General features: G+C 44.6%; 1 protein-coding gene across 1 annotated transcript in view; it reads left to right on the plus strand.

Annotated features, from left to right (window-relative positions):
• SBF1 (SET binding factor 1) overlaps nucleotides 1-19481 on the plus strand; it is a gene marked incomplete in the record, with an annotated part of 739370 nt that overhangs the window by 326670 nt on the left and 393219 nt on the right. Inside the window, 2 exon segments of the mRNA XM_053716293.1 lie at nucleotides 16144-16348; nucleotides 19278-19390. Coding sequence (XP_053572268.1) covers nucleotides 16144-16348; nucleotides 19278-19390 — 318 coding nt within the window.

Genomic DNA, 19481 nt, shown 5'->3' on the forward strand with positions numbered 1-19481 from the left:
TGATGGCTGGGGACAAATTCCGGAGTGTATAATGTTTATTAAGGCTCTGGTACATGGCGGTGTTCTGTGGGTTGCGCAGATACTTTGACTAAAGAGTTTACACCCACGAACGGCGGGGCTTACTCTGCGTGTGCTTTGACAGCGCAGTTACTATTCCTGTTCCGTGTCGCAGCATCTATCACGGCTCCTAATTCTGCTTGTAGTGAGACGTTTCAAGCGACTTTAGGAGTGCCGTGTTTGCAGAGTTTAGTAGGTTCTTGGAGGCAGGTAGGAGCCGGTGAGGTGAAAAGTTATTTTCAAAAATATTTTATTCTAAAAAGTAGTTGCGCAGAGTTTCTGTAATCTGCCCTTTGCCTCATGATTTAAGTGGATTCAGTTTAGTTATTTAAAGAGACAGTAAGATAATTTTATTATCAGTTTTTTTTACCAAGATTACTCGTTGTGCAGGTTGTACAAAATGGATGACCTTGAACAGAGTACTTGCCCTATGTGTTTGAATGCCATTGTGGAACCCCCATTACACTTTGTCCCCCATGTATTGAGAGGGCTCTACAGTGTTAAGAGCAAATTTTCTTTAATAAAGATATGTCTAATGATCATTCTCAGACTAATGAGATTGAGGGTATGCCGCATCTTTCTCCCCAAGCGTCACAGCCTTTAACACCCGCACAAGCGACGTCAGTTTCTTAAGCGGCGTCTGCGTCATTTACTCTGCAGGATATGGCTGCAGTCATGTCATCCACTCTTACAGAGGTTTTATCTAAACTGCCAGTGCTACAAAGCAAGCGCAGAAGGACAGAGGCCCACGTGGTTCCTGCAACTTCTGGTGCTTTAATGGCTATCTCCGATATACCTTCTCAGGGTTCTGATTTGGGGGGTAGGCAGGTTCTGTCTGAGGGGGAGCTGTCGGACTCAGGAAGTACATAACCCCCGACAGATTCGGACGTTATGTCCTTTAGATTTAAGCTGGAACACCTCCGCCTTTTGCTACGTGAGGTGTTGGTGACTCCGGACGACTGTGACTCTATTGTGGTCCCGCCAGAATAATTGAGTAAGATGGACAAATACTTAGAGGTCACCTCTTATTCCGATGTGTTTCCGGTTCCTAAGAGAATTTCGGAAGTTATTAAAAAGGAATGGGAAAGACCGGGTATCCTGTTCTCCCCTTCCCCTATTTTTAAGAAGATGTACCCTATAGCTGACTCCGTTCTGGACTCTTGGCAAACGGTCCCTAAAGTGGAGGGAGCTATCTCTACACTAGCTAAGCGAACGACTATCCCTATTGAGGACATTTGTGCTTTCAAAGACCCTATGGATAAAAAGTTGGAGGGTCTGCTGAAAAAACTGTATATTCATCAAGATTTTCTATTACAACCGACGGCATGCATTGTCACAGTGACAACTGCGGCTGCTTTTCTCCAACATAGGTGTGTCCGGTCCACGGCGTCATCCTTACTTGTGGGATATTCTCTTCCCCAACAGGAAATGGCAAAGAGCCCAGCAAAGCTGGTCACATGATCCCTCCTAGGCTCCGCCTTCCCCAGTCATTCTCTTTGCCATTGTACAGGCAACATCTCCACGGAGATGGCTTAGAGTTTTTTGGTGTTTAAATGTAGTTTTTATTCTTCAATCAAGAGTTTGTTATTTTAAAATAGTGCTGGTATGTACTATTTACTCTGAAACAGAAAAGAGATGAAGATTTCTGTTTGTAAGAGGAAAATGATTTTAGCAACCGTTACTAAAATCGATGGCTGTTTCCACACAGGACTGTTGAGAGGAATTAACTTCAGTTGGGGGAAACAGTGAGCAGACTTTTGCTGCTTGAGGTATGACACATTTCTAACAAGACGTGGTAATGCTGGAAGCTGTCATTTTCCCTATGGGATCCGGTAAGCCATTTTTATTAAATGAGAATAAAGGGCTTCACAAGGGCTTTAAAGACTGGTAGACATTTTTCTGGGCTAAAACGATTGATTTATAAGCATTTTTAATACTTCAGAGCTTTGAGGAGTTATTTTATTCTTGGGAATTATGTAAAATAACCGGCAGGCACTGTATTGGACACCTTTTTCTCTGGGGGCCTTCTCTAATCATAGGCAGAGCCTCATTTTCGCGCCTCTATTGCGCAGTTGTTTTTGGGAAGCAAGCCATGCAGATGCATGTGTGAGGAGCTCAGATACATAGAAAAAGCTTACTGAAGGCGTCATTTGGCATCGTATTCCCCTTTGGGCTTGGTTGGGTCTCAGCAAAGCAGATACCAGGGACTGTATAGGGGTTAAATATAAAAACGGCTCCGGTTCCGTTATTTTAAGAGTTAAAGCTTTCAAATTTGGTGTGCAATACTTTTAAGGCTTTAAGACACTGTGGTGAAATTTTGGTAAATTTTGAACAATTCCTTCATACTTTTTCACATTTTCAGTAATAAAGTGTGTTCAGTTTAAAATTTAAAGTGACAGTAACGGTTTTATTTTAAATCGTTTTTTGTACTTTATCAAGTTTATGCCTGTTTAACATGTCTGAACTATCAGATAGACTATGTTCTGTATGTGAGGAAGCCAAGGTTCCTTCTCATTTAAATAGATGTGATTTATGTGACACAAAATTTAGAGAAAATGATGCCCAAGATGATTCCTCAAGTGAGGGGAGTAAGCATGGTACTGCATCATCCCCTCCTTCGTCTACGCCAGTCTTGCCCACACAGGAGGCCCCTAGTACATCTAGTGCGCCAATACTCCTTACTATGCAACAATTAACGGCTGTAATGGATAATTCTATCAAAAACATTTTAGCCAAAATGCCCACTTATCAGCGAAAGCGCGACTGCTCTGTTTTAGAAAATACTGAAGAGCATGAGGACGCTGATGATAATGGTTCTGAAATGCCCCTACACCAGTCTGAGGGGGCCAGGGAGGTTTTGTCTGAGGGAGAAATTTCAGATTCAGGGAAAATTTCTCAACAAGCTGAACCTGATGTGATTACATTCAAATTTAAATTGGAACATCTCCGCGCTCTGCTTAAGGAGGTGTTATCTACTCTGGATGATTGTGAGAATTTGGTCATTCCAGAGAAATTATGTAAGATGGACAAGTTCCTAGAGGTCCCGGGGCCCCCCGAAGCTTTTCCTATACCCAAGCGGGTGGCGGACATTGTAAACAAAGAATGGGAAAGGCCCGGCATACCTTTTGTCCCTCCCCCTATATTTAAGAAATTGTTTCCTATGGTCGACCCCAGAAAGGACTTATGGCAGACAGTCCCCAAGGTCGAGGGGGCGGTTTCTACTCTAAACAAACGCACTACTATCCCTATAGAAGATAGTTGTGCTTTCAAAGATCCTATGGATAAAAAATTAGAGGGTTTGCTTAAAAAGATGTTTGTTCAGCAAGGTTACCTTCTACAACCAATTTCATGCATTGTTCCTGTCACTACAGCAGCGTGTTTCTGGTTCGATGAACTAGAAAAGTCGCTCAATAAAGATTCTTCTTATGAGGAGATTATGGACAGAATTCATGCTCTCAAATTGGCTAACTCTTTTACTTTAGACGCCACTTTGCAATTGGCTAGATTAGCGGCGAAAAATTCGGGGTTTGCTATTGTGGCACGCAGAGCGCTTTGGCTAAAATCTTGGTCAGCGGATGCGTCTTCCAAGAACAAATTGCTTAACATACCTTTCAAGGGGAAAACGCTGTTTGGCCCTGACTTGAAAGAGATTATTTCTGATATCACTGGGGGTAAGGGCCACGCCCTTCCTCAGGATAGGTCTTTCAAGGCTAAAAATAAACCAAATTTTCGTCCCTTTCGCAGAAACGGACCAGCCCCAAGTGCTACATCCTCTAAGCAAGAGGGTAATACTTCTCAAACCAAGCCAGCCTGGAGGCCAATGCAAGGCTGGAACAAAGGTAAGCAGGCCAAGAAACCTGCCACTGCTACCAAGACAGCATGAGATGTTGGCCCCCGATCCGGGACCGGATCTGGTGGGGGGCAGACTTTCTCTCTTCGCTCAGGCTTGGGCAAGAGATGTTCTGGATCCTTGGGCGCTAGAAATAGTCTCCCAAGGTTATCTTCTGGAATTCAAGGAGCTTCCCCCAAGGGGGAGGTTCCACAGGTCTCAATTGTCTTCAGACCACATAAAAAGACAGGCATTCTTACATTGTGTAGAAGACCTGTTAAAAATGGGAGTGATTCATCCTGTTCCATTAGGAGAACAAGGGATGGGATTCTACTCCAATCTGTTCATAGTTCCCAAAAAAGAGGGAACATTCAGACCAATCTTAGATCTCAAGATCCTAAACAAGTTTCTCAAGGTTCCATCGTTCAAAATGGAAACCATTCGGACAATTCTTCCTTCCATCCAGGAAGGTCAATTCATGACCACGGTGGATTTAAAGGATGCGTATCTACATATTCCTATCCACAAGGAACATCATCGGTTCCTAAGGTTCGCCTTTCTGGACAAGCATTACCAGTTTGTGGCACTTCCATTCGGATTAGCCACTGCTCCAAGAATTTTCACAAAGGTACTAGGGTCCCTTCTAGCGGTGCTACGACCAAGGGGCATTGCAGTAGTACCTTACTTGGACGACATACTGATTCAAGCGTCGTCCCTACCACAAGCAAAGGCTCATACGGACATTGTCCTGGCCTTTCTCAGATCTCACGGGTGGAAAGTGAACGTAGAAAAAAGTTCTCTATCTCCATCAACAAGAGTTCCCTTCTTGGGAACAATAATAGACTCCTTAGAAATGAGGATTTTTCTGACAGAGGCCAGAAAATCAAAACTTCTAAGCTCTTGTCAAGTACTTCATTCTGTTCTTCTTCCTTCCATAGCACAGTGCATGGAAGTAATAGGTTTGATGGTCACGGCAATGGACATAGTTCCTTTTGCGCGAATTCATCTGAGACCATTACAACTGTGCATGCTCAGTCAGTGGAATGGGGATTATACAGACTTGTCTCCGACGATACAAGTAGATCAGAGGACCAGAGATTCACTCCGTTGGTGGCTAACCCTGGACAACCTGTCACAGGGGATGAGCTTCCGCAGACCAGAGTGGGTCATTGTCACGACCGACGCCAGTCTGGTAGGCTGGGGCGCGGTCTGGGAACCCCTGAAAGCTCAGGGTCTTTGGTCTCGGGAAGAATCTCTTCTCCCGATAAACATTCTGGAACTGAGAGCGATATTCAATGCTCTCAAGGTTTGGCCTCAGCTAGCAAAGGCCAAATTCGTACGGTTTCAATCAGACAACATGACGACTGTTGCGTATATCAACCATCAGGGGGGAACAAGGAGTTCCCTGGCGATGGAATAAGTGACCAAAATCATTCAGTGGGCGGAGACTCACTCCTGCCACTTGTCTGCAATCCACATCCCAGGCGTGGAAAATTGGGAAGCGGATTTTCTGAGTCGTCAGACATTTCATCCGGGGGAGGGGGAACTCCATCCGGAAATCTTTGCCCAAATAACTCAATTGTGGGGCATTCCAGACATGGATCTGATGGCCTCTCGTCAGAACTTCAAGGTTCCTCGCTACGGGTCCAGATCCAGGGATCCCAAGGCGACTCTAGTAGATGCACTAGTAGCACCTTGGACCTTCAACCTAGCTTATGTATTCCCACCGTTTCCTCTCATCCCCAGGCTGGTAGCCAGGATCAATCAGGAGAGGGCATCTGTGATCTTGATAGCTCCTGCGTGGCCACGCAGGACTTGGTATGCAGACCTGGTGAATATGTCATCGGCTCCACCATGGAAGCTACCTTTGAGACAGGACCTTCTTGTTCAAGGTCCGTTCGAACATCCGAATCTGGTTTCACTCCAACTGACTGCTTTGAGATTGAACGCTTGATTTTATCAAAGCGAGGGTTCTCAGATTCTGTCATTGATACTCTTGTTCAGGCCAGAAAGCCTGTAACTAGAAAAATCTACCATAAGATATGGAAAAAATATATCTGTTGGTGTGAATCTAAAGGATTACCATGGAACAAGATAAAAATTCCTAAGATTCTATCCTTTCTTCAAGAAGGTTTGGAGAAAGGATTATCTGCAAGTTCTTTGAAGGGACAGATTTCTGCTTTATCTGTTTTACTTCACAAAAAACTGGCGGCTGTGCCAGATGTTCAGGCTTTTGTTCAGGCTCTGGTTAGAATCAAGCCTGTCTACAAACCTTTGACTCCTCCTTGGAGTCTCAATTTAGTTCTTTCAGTTCTTCAGGGGGTTCCGTTTGAGCCCCTACATTCCGTTGATATCAAGTTATTATCTTGGAAAGTTTTGTTTTTGGTTGCAATTTCTTCTGCTAGAAGAGTTTCAGAGTTATCTGCTCTGCAGTGTTCTCCTCCTTATCTGGTGTTCCATGCAGATAAGGTGGTTTTGCGTACTAAACCTGGTTTTCTTCCGAAAGTTGTTTCTAACAAAAACATTAACCAGGAGATAGTCGTGCCTTCTTTGTGTCCGAATCCAGTTTCAAAGAAGGAACGTTTGTTGCACAATTTGGATGTAGTTCGTGCTCTAAAATTCTATTTAGATGCTACAAAGGATTTCAGACAAACATCTTCCTTGTTTGTTGTTTATTCTGGCAAAAGGAGAGGTCAAAAAGCAACTTCTACCTCTCTATCTTTTTGGCTTAAAAGCATCATCAGATTGGCTTATGAGACTGCCGGACGGCAGCCTCCTGAAAGAATCACAGCTCATTCCACTAGGGCCGTGGCTTCCACATGGGCCTTTAAGAACGAGGCTTCTGTTGATCAGATATGTAAGGCAGCGACTTGGTCTTCACTGCACACTTTTACCAAATTTTACAAATTTGATACTTTTGCTTCTTCTGAGGCTATTTTTGGGAGAAAGGTTTTGCAAACCGTGGTGCCTTCCATCTAGGTGACCTGATTTGCTCCCTCCCATCATCCGTGTCCTAAAGCTTTGGTATTGGTTCCCACAAGTAAGGATGACGCCGTGGACCGGACACACCTATGTTGGAGAAAACAGAATTTATGTTTACCTGATAAATTACTTTATCCAACGGTGTGTCCGGTCCACGGCCCGCCCTGGTTTTTTAATCAGGTCTGATGATTTATTTTCTTTAACTACAGTCACCACGGTATCATATGATTTCTCCTATGCAATTATTCCTCCTTTACGTCGGTCGAATGACTGGGGAAGGCGGAGCCTAGGAGGGATCATGTGACCAGCTTTGCTGGGCTCTTTGCCATTTCCTGTTGGGGAAGAGAATATCCCACAAGTAAGGATGACGCCGTGGACCGGACACACCGTTGGAGAAAGTAATTTATCAGGTAAACATAAATTCTGTTTTTGGTTTGATGCTTTAGAGGAGTCCCTTAAGACTGAGACTCCCTTGGAAGACATTATGGATAGAATTAAGGCCCTTAAGCTGGCTAATTCTTTTATTACGGATGCCGCCTTTCAGATCGCAAAATTGGCGGAAATGAATTATGGATTTTCCATTTTAGCGCTCAGAGCCTTGTGCTTAAAGTCTTGGTCTGTGGATGTATCCTCTAAATCAAAACTCTTGGCGATACCTTTCAAGGGTCAGATCCTGTTTGGGCCTGACTTGAAGGAGATAATTTCAGACATCACAGGAGGTAAGGGTCACCGCCTTCCTCAGGACAAAACGGCTACTCAAAGGGGACAACAGAATAATTTTCGTGCCTTTCGAAACTTCAAGGGAATCCCCTCTTCCGCTTAACAGGAAGGGAATTATCCTCAAGCCAAACCCACCTGGAAACCGAACCAGGGTTGGAACAAGGGTAAACAACCCAAGAAGCCTGCCGCTGCTACCAACACAGCATGACGGGGCGGCCCCCAATCCGGGACCGGATCTAGTAGGGGGCAGACTTTCTCTCTTTGTCCAGGATCCCTGGACACTAGAAATCGTGTCCCAGGGGGGGTATCAACTGGAGTTCAAAAATTCTCTTCCAAGGGGAAGGTTTCTTCTTTCACGATTGTCTGTAGACCAGATAAAAAGAGAGACGTTCTTACGTTGTGTAAAACACCTCTCCACTATGGGGGTAATTTGTCCCGTCCCAATACAAGAACAGGGGCAGGGGTTTTACTCAAATCTTTTCATGGTTCCCAAAAAGGAGGGAACGTTCAGACCCATTTTAGATCTCAAGAGTCTAAACAAGTTTCTCAGAGTCCCATCCTTCAAGATGGAGACGATTCGGACAATTCTTCCATTGGTCCAGGAGGGTCAATATATGACTACCGTATATGACTACCGTGGACTTAAAGGATGCATATCTTCACATTCCTATCCACATAGATCATCACCAGTTTCTAAGGTTTGCCTTCCTGGACAAACATTTTCAGTTTGTGGCTCTTCCCTTCGGGTTGGCTACGGCACCCAGGTTCTTCACGAAGGTTCTAGGGTCCTTGCTAGCCGTTCTCAGACCGCGGTTCATTTATCTGGACGATATTCTAATCCAGACGTTGTCTTACCAACTGACAAAGTCTCATACCGACATGGTTCTGTCCTTTCTGAGGACTCATGGGTGGAAGGTGAATCTAGAAAAGAGTTCACTAATTCCATAGACAAGGGTTCCTTTCCTGGGAACTCTAATAGATTCCGTATCCATGAAAATCTTCTTGACGGAATTCAGAAAGCTAAAGATTCTGAATACATGCCGAACCCTTCAGTCCAATCCTTGGCCATCAGTGGCTCAGTGCATGGAGGTAACTGGATTGATGGTGGCGGCGATGGACATCATTCAGTTTGCTCGTTTTCATCTCAGACCTCTACAACTGAGCATGCTCAGACAGTGGAATGGAGATTATGCAGATTTGTCTCCTCAGATAGATCTGGAGACGAGAGACTTCTTTGGTGGTTGTCGCTGGATCATCTGTCCCAAGGGACGTGCTTCCGCAGACCCTCATGGGTGATAGTGACAATGGACGCCAGTCTACTAGGATGGGGTGCAGTTTGGAATTCCCTGAGGGCTAAGGGTGTGTGGACTCGGTCAGAGTCTCTACTTCCCATCAATATTCTGGAGTTGAGAGCAATATTCAATGCGCTTCAAGCTTGGCCTCAGTTGGCTTCGGCCATATTCATCCAATTTCAGTCGGACAACATCACGACTGTGGCTTACATCAATCATCAGGGAGGAAGGAGGAGTTCCTTATCGATGACAGAAGTATCCAAAATAATTCGGTGGGCGGAAGCTCACTCTTGTTATCTGTCAGCAATCTACATCCCGGGGGTGGACAACTGGGAGTCAGATTTTATGAGCAGACAGACGTTTCATCCGGGGGAATGGGAACTCCATCCGGAGGTCTTTGCCACCCTGATTCTCAGATGGGGCAGACCGGATTTGGATCTGATGGCGTCTCGTCAGAATGCCAAGCTCCCGAGATACGGATCCAGGTCCAGGGATCCTCAGACCGAACTGATAGATGCCTTGGCAGTGCCTTGGTCGTTCAACCTAGCTTATGTGTTTCCACCTTTTGCTCTCCTTCCCCAGGTGATTGCACGGATCAAACAGGAGAGGGCTTCGGTGATTCTAATCGCTCCTGCATGGCCTTGCAGGACTTGGTATGCCGATCTGGTGGATATGTCCTCTCTGCCGCCGGGGAAGCTTCCATTGAGGCAGGACCTTCTCATTCAGGGACCCTTCCATCATACAAATCTAATTTCTCTGCAGCTGACTGCTTGGAGATTGAACGCTTGATTTTATCTAAGTGGGGGTTCTCTGATGCGGTCATTGATACCTTGATTCAGGCACGCAAACCTGTTACTAGAAAGATTTACCATAAGATATGGCGTAAATATCTTTAATCCAAGGGCTAGTCATGGAGTAGGGTTAGGATTCCCAGGATTTTGTCCTTCCTCCAAGAAGGATTGGAGAAAGGGTTGTCAGCAAGTTCCTTAAAGGGACAGATTTCTGCTTTGTCTATTTTGTTACACAAGCATCTGGCAGATGTTCCAGATGTTCAATCTTTTTGTCAGGCCCTGACTAGAATCCGGCCTGTGTTTAGACCAATTGCTCCTCCTTGGAGTTTGAATTTAGTTCTTAACGTTCTTCAAGGGGTTCTGTTTGAACCCATGCATTCCATAGATATTAAGTTATTATCTTGGAAAGTTTTATTTTTGGTTGCTATTTCTTCTGCTCGCAGAGTTTCTGAGCTTTCGCCTTTACAATGTGGTTCTCCTTATCTTATTTTCCATGCTGATAAGGTGGTGTTACGTACCAAACTTGGTTTTCTTCCTAAGGTTGTTTCTAACAAGAATATTAATCAGGAAATTGTTGTTCCTTCCTTGTGTCCTAACCCTTCTTCTAAGAAGGAGCGTCTGTTACATAATCTGGATGTAATCCGTGCCTTGAAGTTCTACTTGCTGGCGACTAAGGATTTTCGTCAGACATCTTCATTATTTGTTGTTTTTGCTGGAAAACGTAGGGGTCAGAAAGCTACGGCTACCTCTCTTTCTTTTTGGCTCAAGAGTATCATCCGTGTTGCATATGAGACTGCTGGACAGCAGCCTTCAGAACGAATTACGGCTCATTCTACTAGGGCTGTGGCTTCCTCATGGGCATTTAAAAATGATGCTTCTGTTGAACAGATTTGCAAGGCTGCAACTTGGTTGTCTCTTCATACTTTTTCCAAATTTTCCAAATTTTATACTTTTGCTTCATCTGAGGCTGTTTTTGGGAGAAAGGTTCTTCAAGCAGTGGTGCCTTCTGTTTAGGTTCCTGTCTTGTCCCTCTCTTTCATCCGTGTCCTATTGCTTTGGTATTGTATCCCATAAGTAAGGATGAAATCCGTGGACTCGTCATATCTTGTAAAAGAAAAGGAAATTTATACTTACCCGATAACTTTATTTCTTTTACGATATGACGAGTCCACGGCCCACCCTGTCAATTTCTAGGACAGGTTTTTATTTTTATTTTTGTTAAACTTCAGTCACCTCTGCTCCTTGGCTTTTCCTTTCTCTTCCTAACTTTGGTCGAATGACTGGAGTGGGAGGGAAGGGAGGAGCTATATATGCTGCTCTGCTGTGGTGTCCTTTGCCTTCTCCTGCTGATCAGGAGGCGATATCCCATAAGTAAGGATGAAATCCGTGGACTCGTCATATCGTAAAATAAATAAATTTATCAGGTAAGCATAAATTTCCTTTTTAGTCTATGACAACCGCAGTGTGGGATAAGAGAAGCTGTCTTATAACAGCGGTTGTTTTTTATTGTGTACAGTTGCAGGAGTTTTGGCCTGTGGGTCCCGGTGCATTTATTAAAATTCATAATGGCGACCGGGAGTTTCAATTATATTGCATATGCTTTTTCAGTGTGCTGAGGTAAGAATGCAGTAACCCCCCCTAAGATTATGTAAACTACATTTATCGTCAGTTTTTTTACACTGTGTACACCTGTCAGTTGCTCCCGGTGCCTTTACTAAAAATATAATGGCGACCGGAAGAGGGCTTGGGTATCGCCCACGAAGGGCGGAGCTTGTTAAGGGCGCCAAGACATTCTCTCTTCCCTCCTAACAGTTCTGTCTATCCACTAGGAGGGGGAGGATGGCGCAGTTTAGAAATAGTTTACTCCCTAACACTTCCGGTTTTCGGCAGTCACGGAGGTATTATTGTTTAAATGCGTGCGCTTCAGACAGCGCTCTGATAGTCCAGGATTTGGATAAGAGAAACTGTCTAACGCCTCAGCGGCGTCTAGCTGAGGTATAGACAGAATTTTACAGTACATACGATTCCATACTGTGTTCAACCATGTCTGCCCTTGTAATAATAAAGATGAATTTCTCTTTATCATTTAAACAGACAGTATCTCTAACCTATATGTTAATTTTTTTCAAACAAATGGTTAAATCTTTATTTAGTTACCCTTCTATATGTGAAGCAGGTTACTTAAGAAAGTGTACATTGATTTTACTATCACACATGCAGTGCTCTGCGGTTCCTTGCAATTTTCATATGGAATTGCTGCACAAGACATTGCTTCTTTAATGTACATGGCGATGTCTATTAACAGCAATGTTAACATACTAATTGGATTGTTTCTGCACACAGAAATAAGAAATTACTTTTAAAATTTAAAGAAACAGTAACGTTTTTTATGTGTCAATTTTTAATAAAAAAATGACACTCTTTTTTTTTCTGAACCTTCTCCTTTTAAGGCGTTTGCTGTTTGGGAGTATGTTGGCAATGGTCACTTTATGCCACAAATTTCTCCTATAGTACACACACAATGTTATGGCCCACATGCAGTGCCCTGCGCTTCCTCACACACTCCGTCCGGAGTTACTCTGCATCTCATTCATTCTATGTTTTTCCCACGTGGAAGATAACATTACTAGAGGACTTATTTTCAATCGTTTAAGGCGCTGGATTCTGTAATTGCTATTTCAAATGGTTCTTCCCTGTTAGAGGAAGATACTTCGGCATTATAACAGAGAAAATTCTCAGTCTCAGATGAATAATATCTTTATTTGATCCTGAGGTTGTTTTTCTTCCAGTTCCTTAGCTTTAACACCTTCATTTGGTATTTTAGGAGGTTTTAGCTACCCTGGACGACTCTGACTATATCGGTGTAATCTATCCTAGTGCGTCCAGTAAGTTATAAGGAATGGAAAAGACCGCATTCCCTATATTTAAAGAGATGTTTCCCATAGCCGACTCAGCTAAGGAGGCTGGGCAAACATTCCCTAGGGTGAAAGGAGTAGTTTCCAGCTTAGCTAAGAGAACTACTATATCCTTAGAGAATAGTTGAATTTTTTAAAGGTCCTATGGACGGAAATGAGATAAGGGATGTACACCAGGGCTTACAATGGCATCCAGCTGTGTACTTTACTACTGTCACTAGTGGGTCGGCATATTGGTTTGATGCGTTGTCTGATGCTATTAAGTCAGAAACTCCACTAGATAAAATCCAGGATAGGATAAAGGCTTTCAATTTGGCTAATTCCTTTATTTAAAATTCTTGCCTTAAAGTTATCAAAATTGGAGCAAAGGTTTCAGGTTTCTCTGTTCCAGCTCACAGAGCCTTATTGTTAGAGCCTTGTTCTACGGATGTATGCTCTAAGTCTAAGTTTTTTTTTTAACGATTCATTACAAGGGGAAGACCTTGTTGGAACCTGGCTTAATGGAAATAATCTCCTTTGAAATTTGAAAGATTTTTTTTTTAAAAAAAAGGCTCAAATTAGCTTGCTGTTGAATCAAAGACAGCATGAAGGACATGTCCCCGATCCGGGATCGGATCTTGTAGGGGGCAGACTTTCAGTCTTCGTTCAGGCTTGGGTTCGAGATGTTCAGAATCCCTGGGCAATAGAAAATAGTGTTCCAGGGATTCAAAGTGGACAGGTTTCTGCTTTCAAGATTATCTGCAGATCGCAAAAGGAGAGGCGTTCTTACACTGCGTAAGAGACATCTCAGACCTGGGAATAATTGGTCCAGTTCCAATACAGGTACTGGGTCTGTTTTTTTTTATACCAATCGGTTTGTGGTTCCTAAAAAAGGTGGGAACCTGCAGACCACTTTTTAGATCTCAAGAGTCTAAACAGATTTTCTTAGTGTACCGTCCTTCAAGATGGTAACTATTTGTTCCATTCTTCCCTTAATCCAAGTGTGTCAATTTATGACAACTGTGGATTTTAAGGACGTGTACCTTCATGTGCCATTCACAAGTTGGACAAACACTTCCAGTTCGTGGCTCTTCTTTTCGGTCTTGCCTCAGCTCTCAGAGTTTTTACAAAGGCTCTGGGAGCGCTGTTGGCGGTGCTTCAGTTACAGGGCATTGCAGTGGTGTTCTATCTGGACTACATTTTGGTCCAGGCGCCATCCTTACAGCTAGCAAGATTTCACACGGATTTGGTGTTATCCTTCCCGTGGTCTTACGGGTGGAAGGTAAATTTGGAAAATAGTTCCTTAGTCTCATGCACAAGGGTAACCTTTTTGGGAACCATTATAGATTCCATATCAATTCAATTTTTCTGACGGAATGTCAGGAAATCAGAGATTATCAATACTTGTTTAGTCATTCAGTCCACTCCTCGGCCTTCAGTGGCTCAGTGCATGGAGGTAATCGGGCTGATGGTGGCAGCAATGGACATCATCCCATTTGCTCGGTTCCATCTCAGATCTCTGCAGTTAAACATGCTCAGGCAATGGATCGGAGATTATACAGATTTGTCTCCTCGAATACTACTGGAGCAGGAGACAAGGGATTCTCTTCGATGGTGGTTGTCTCTGAATTATCTTTCCCAGGGAATCTGCTTTCGCAGACCATCTTGGGTGTTTGTGTCAACAGACGCCAACCTTCTAGGGTGGGGAGCAGTCTGGGGCTCCCTAAGGGCTCAGGGTTTTTGGACTCAGCCAGAGTCTTATCTTCCTATAAACATTCTGGAGCTGAGAACGATCTACCATGTTCTTCTGGCCGGGCTTCAGTTAGCCTCGGTCCAGTTTATTAGGTTCCTGTCAATCAAAATGTCGTCAGTGGCTTACATCAATCATCAGGGAGGAACGAGGAGTTCCTTAGCAATGACAGAGGTATTCAAAATAATTCAGTGAGCGGAGGCCCATTCTTGCTGCCTGTTGGTGAGCTACGTCCCAGGGGTGGAACATTTGGGAGGTGGATTTCCTGAGCAGGCAGTCCTTTCATCCAGGGGAGAACTCCATCCAGAAGTGTTCTCCAACTTTTTCCTCTGTTTGCTTTTCTTCTTCGGGCTATTGCTCGAATCCAGCAGGAGAGGGCTTTGGTGATCCTCATAACACCGACTTCGCCTTGTAGGATTTGGTATGCAGATGGATATGTCATCTCTGCCATCTTGGAGGTTTCCATTGAGTAAGGACCTTCTAATTCATGGGCCCCTCCACCCAAATCTGGTTTATCTGAAACTGACTACTTGGAGATTGAACACTTATTATCCAAGCGGGGGGTTTTCTGACTCGGTCATTGTAACCATGATTCAGGCTTGAAAACCTGTTATTAGTCAAAGTTATCATACGATATGGCGTAAATATCTCTATTGGTGTGAATCCATGGACTACTCAGGGAGTAAATAGGATTCCTAGAATTTTGTCTTTTCTCCAAGAGGTTTGGAGGAAGATTTATCGTCAAGTTCTCTAAAGGGTAAAAACCCTGTCTTTCTCTTTTTTGTTACACAAACTTCTGGTAGATGTCCTAGATGTACAATCATTTTGTCAGGCCTTGGTCAGGATCAGGCCTGTGTACATACAGTTACTCCTCCATGGAGTCTGATTTTAGTTTTCAGAGTTCTTTAAGGGGCTCCGTTTGAGCCTATTCTTTTTTTTAGATATTGAATTGATTTGTTATCTTGGAAAGTTTTTTCTTGTTGCTATTTCTTCTGCTTGGAGAGTGTCAGAGCTCTCGGCATTACAGTATGAGTCTCCTTATCTTATTTTCCATGCAGATAAGGTAGTTTTATGTACTAAATTAGGATTTCTTCCTAAGGTTGTTTCTCATCGGAACATTAATCAGGAGATTGTTGTTCTTTCCTTGTGTCCTAATCCTTCTTCTCAGAAGGAAAGACTTCTGCACAATTTGGATGTGGTCTGTGCTTTAAAGTTTTACCTGCAGGCGACTAAGGACTTTCGTCAGTCTTCTTCCTTGTGGTTTTCTCAGGAAAACGCATGGGACAGAAAGCTACGGCTGCTTCTCTTTCTTTTTGGCTGAAGAGTATCATACATTTTGCATATGAGACTGCTGGACAGCAGCCTACCGAGAGAGTTACGGATCATTCCACGAGGGCTGTTGCTTCCTCATGGGCATTCATGAATGAAGCTTCTGTGGAACAGATTTGCAAGGCTGCAACTTGGTCCTCTCTTCACACTTTTTCAAGGTTCTACAAATTTGACACTTTTGCCTCGGCTGAGGCTGCTTTTGGGAGATAAGTTCTTCAAGCAGTGGTGCCTTCCGTTTAGGTTCCCTGTCTTGTCCCTCGCGTATCATCTGTGTACTCTAGCTTGGGTATTGAATCCCATTAGTATTTAAGATCATCCGTGGACTCATTGTGTCAAAAAAGAAATACATTTTTCAGGTAAGCATACATTTTCTTTTTTATTACAGATACTAAACTAAAGTGCTGGAGTGTCAGTAGCTTAGTGTTTGATAACTACAGGTGAAGTTATGTCCTTGTGAAGAGTTTGTCATGTGACAACCTGTCCCTCTGATTCCCTGCAGGAGAACCCCTACCCAGCTGTCAGTATGCACAAGGTGCAGCGTCCGGCAGAGGGCAGCCTCCAGCGTCCACACAACAGACCCTTCCCACTGCTGGATGAGAGCAGTATCCAGTGGATTATAGATCAAGCAGCAGCCAAGATGCAGAACGCTCCCCCTGCCGTAAGGGTAGAGAAGAAGTGCATGGTGCCTCCCGGACCACCAATTGGTTTGTGTGCTTCCCTTTTACCTGTCAAGGACTCCTTAATGTTTTCTAAGTCAAACCCCATCACCAGTGTGTGTCCATTTTCTAGACATGGCACCTCCTCTTTCCTCTCTCCTACCACCACTGTGTGTTCTTCATTCTCTGTGTAGCACTAACCATATATGTGTCCTCCTCTGCCCCACTCACCAGAGAGCACAGTCAGTAACCCTGACCTTCCAAACCACTAACCATATATGTGTCCTCCTCTGCCCCACTCACCAGAGAGCACAGTCAGTAACCCTGACCTTCCAAACCACTAACCATATATGTGTCCTCCTCTGCCCCACTCACCAGAGAGCACAGTCAGTAACCCTGACCTTCCAAACCACTAACCATATATGTGTCCTCCTCTGCCCCACTCACCAGAGAGCAGTCAGTAGCCCTGACCTTCCAAACCACTAACCATATATGTCTTCCTCTGCCCCACTCACCAGAGAGCACAGTCAGTAGCCCTGACCTTCCCCACCACTAACCATATATGTGTCCTCCTCTGCTCCACTCACCAGAGAGCACAGTCAGTAGCCCTGACCTTCCAAACCACTAACCATATATGTGTCCTCCTCTGCTCCACTCACCAGAGAGCACAGTCAGCAACACTGACCTTCCAAACCACTAACCATATATGTGTCCTCCTCTGCTCCACTCACCAGAGAGCACAGTCAGTAGCCCTGACCTTCCAAACCACTAACAATATGTGTCCTCCTCTGCCCCACTCACCAGAGAGCACAGTCCGCAACACTGACCTTCCAAACCACTAACCATATATGTGTCCTCCTCTGCTCCACTCACCAGAGAGCACAGTCAGTAACACTGACCTTCCAAACCACTAACCATATATGTGTCCTCCTCTGCCCCACTCACCAGAGAGCACAGTCAGTAGCCCTGACCTTCCAAACCACTAGCCATATATGTGTCCTCCTCTGCTCCACTCACCAGAGAGCACAGTCAGTAGCCCTGACCTTACAAACCACTTACCATATATGTGTCTTCCTCTGCCCCACTCACCAGAGAGCACAGTCAGTAACCCTGACCTTCCAAACCACTAACCATATATGTGTCCTCCTCTGCCCCACTCACCAGAAAGCACAGTCAGTAACCCTGACCTTTCAAACCACTAACCATATATGTTTCTTCCTCTGCCCCACTAACCAGAGAGCACAGTCAATAACCCTGACCTTTCAAACCACTAACCATATATGTGTCCTCCTCTGGTCCACTCACCAGAGAGCAGTCAGTAACCCTGACCTTCCAAACCACTAACCATATATGTGTCCTCCTCTGCTCCACTCACCAGAGAGCACAGTCAGTAGCCCTGACCTTACAAACCACTAACCATATATGTGTCCTCCTCTGCTCCACTCACCAGAGAGCAGTCAGTAGCCCTGACCTTTCAAACCACTAACCATATATGTGTCCTCCTCTGCCCCACTCACCAGAGAGCACAGTCAGTAACCCTGACCTTTCAAACCACTAACCATATATGTGTCCTCCTCTGCTCCACTCACCAGAGAGCACAGTCAGTAGCCCTGACCTTACAAACCACTAACCATATATGTGTCCTCCTCTGCTCCACTCACCAGAGAGCACAGTCAGTAGCCCTGACCTTACAAACCACTAACCATATATGTGTCCTCCTCTGCCCCTCTAACCAGAGAGCACAGTCAGTAACACTGACCTTCCAAACCACTAACCATATATGTGTCCTCCTCTGCCCCACTCACCAGAAAGCACAGTCAGTAACCCTGACCTTTCAAACCACTAACCATATATGTGTCCTCCTCTGCCCCTCTAACCAGAGAGCACAGTCAGTAACCCTGACCTTTCAAACCACTAACCATATATGTGTCCTCCTCTGCCCCACTTACCAGAGAGCACAGTCAGTAACCCTGACCTCCCCCACCACTAACCATATATGTGTCCTCCTCTGCCCCACTCGCCAGAGAGCACAATCAATAACCCTGAGCTTCCCCACCACTAACCATATATGTGTCGTCCTCTGCACCACTCGCCAGAGAGCATGGACAGTAACCCTGACCTTCCAAACCACTAACCATATATGTGCGCTCCTCTGCCCCACTCACCAGTGAGCACAGTCATTAACCCTGACCTTCCCCACCACTAACCATGTATGTGTCCTCCTCTGCACCACTTACTTGAGAGCATAGTCATTAAACCCTGACCTTCCCCACCACTAACCATATATGTGTCATCCTCTGCACCACTCGCCAGAGAGCATGGACAGTAACCCTGACCTTCCAAACCACTAACCATATATGTGCGCTCCTCTGCCACACTCACCAGTGAGCACAGTCATTAACCCTGAACTTCCCCACCACTAACCATGTATGTGTCCTCCTCTTCACCACTTACTTGAGAGCATAGTCATTAAACCCTGACCTTCCCCACCACTAACCATGTATGTGTCCTTTTCTGCACCACCTACTTGAGAGCACAGTCAGTAACCCTGACCTTCCCCACCGCCAAGAGAACTTGAAAAGCAGCGCTTTAGTGAGAGCATTGCCTTGTACAGGTGACCTTATCTGCTCATGCACAGGGCCTCCTACCTCTGCCCTATCACTTATACAACTGTATATCATTCTGCAAGGTGCTGGGAGTTTAGGTGAATCCAAACAAATAGCAAGAGGGTTGTGGAAAAGGTGTCTATTACACTTCCCCATGAGCCATAGGTCACATGCGGCGAATCTCAGCTCCCCATAAATTCTCTCTTGTGATAGTTATTCGCACAAGATGCCTTTTTTAGCTGATCACATAAGCAGAAGGAAGGTTGTGATGCTTCCTTTGGTCCTCTGCTTTTTCTTATCTCCCTTCCTGCGTCCCTTATCTGTAATCTAGCTTGTGTTACATTGTTGTCATTACGCTCTTGTGTTGTTAGCAGCGATTGTGGATCGGAATGGAGGTGCTCAGGCTAACAGTACGAGGAGACTTGAAGTTGTGAGGAATTGTATCTCGTACATTTTTGAGAACAAGATGTTGGAAGCAAAGAAGGTGAGAATTATTGGCAGAAACTTTTTATCCTATTGCCAGTGTCTGTAACTGCCCACATTGTTTGTCCCTAATAGTAATAGCGACAAGAGCA

This window comes from Bombina bombina, chromosome 6 (assembly GCF_027579735.1).
Source record: "Bombina bombina isolate aBomBom1 chromosome 6, aBomBom1.pri, whole genome shotgun sequence".
Lineage (NCBI taxonomy): Eukaryota > Metazoa > Chordata > Amphibia > Anura > Bombinatoridae > Bombina > Bombina bombina.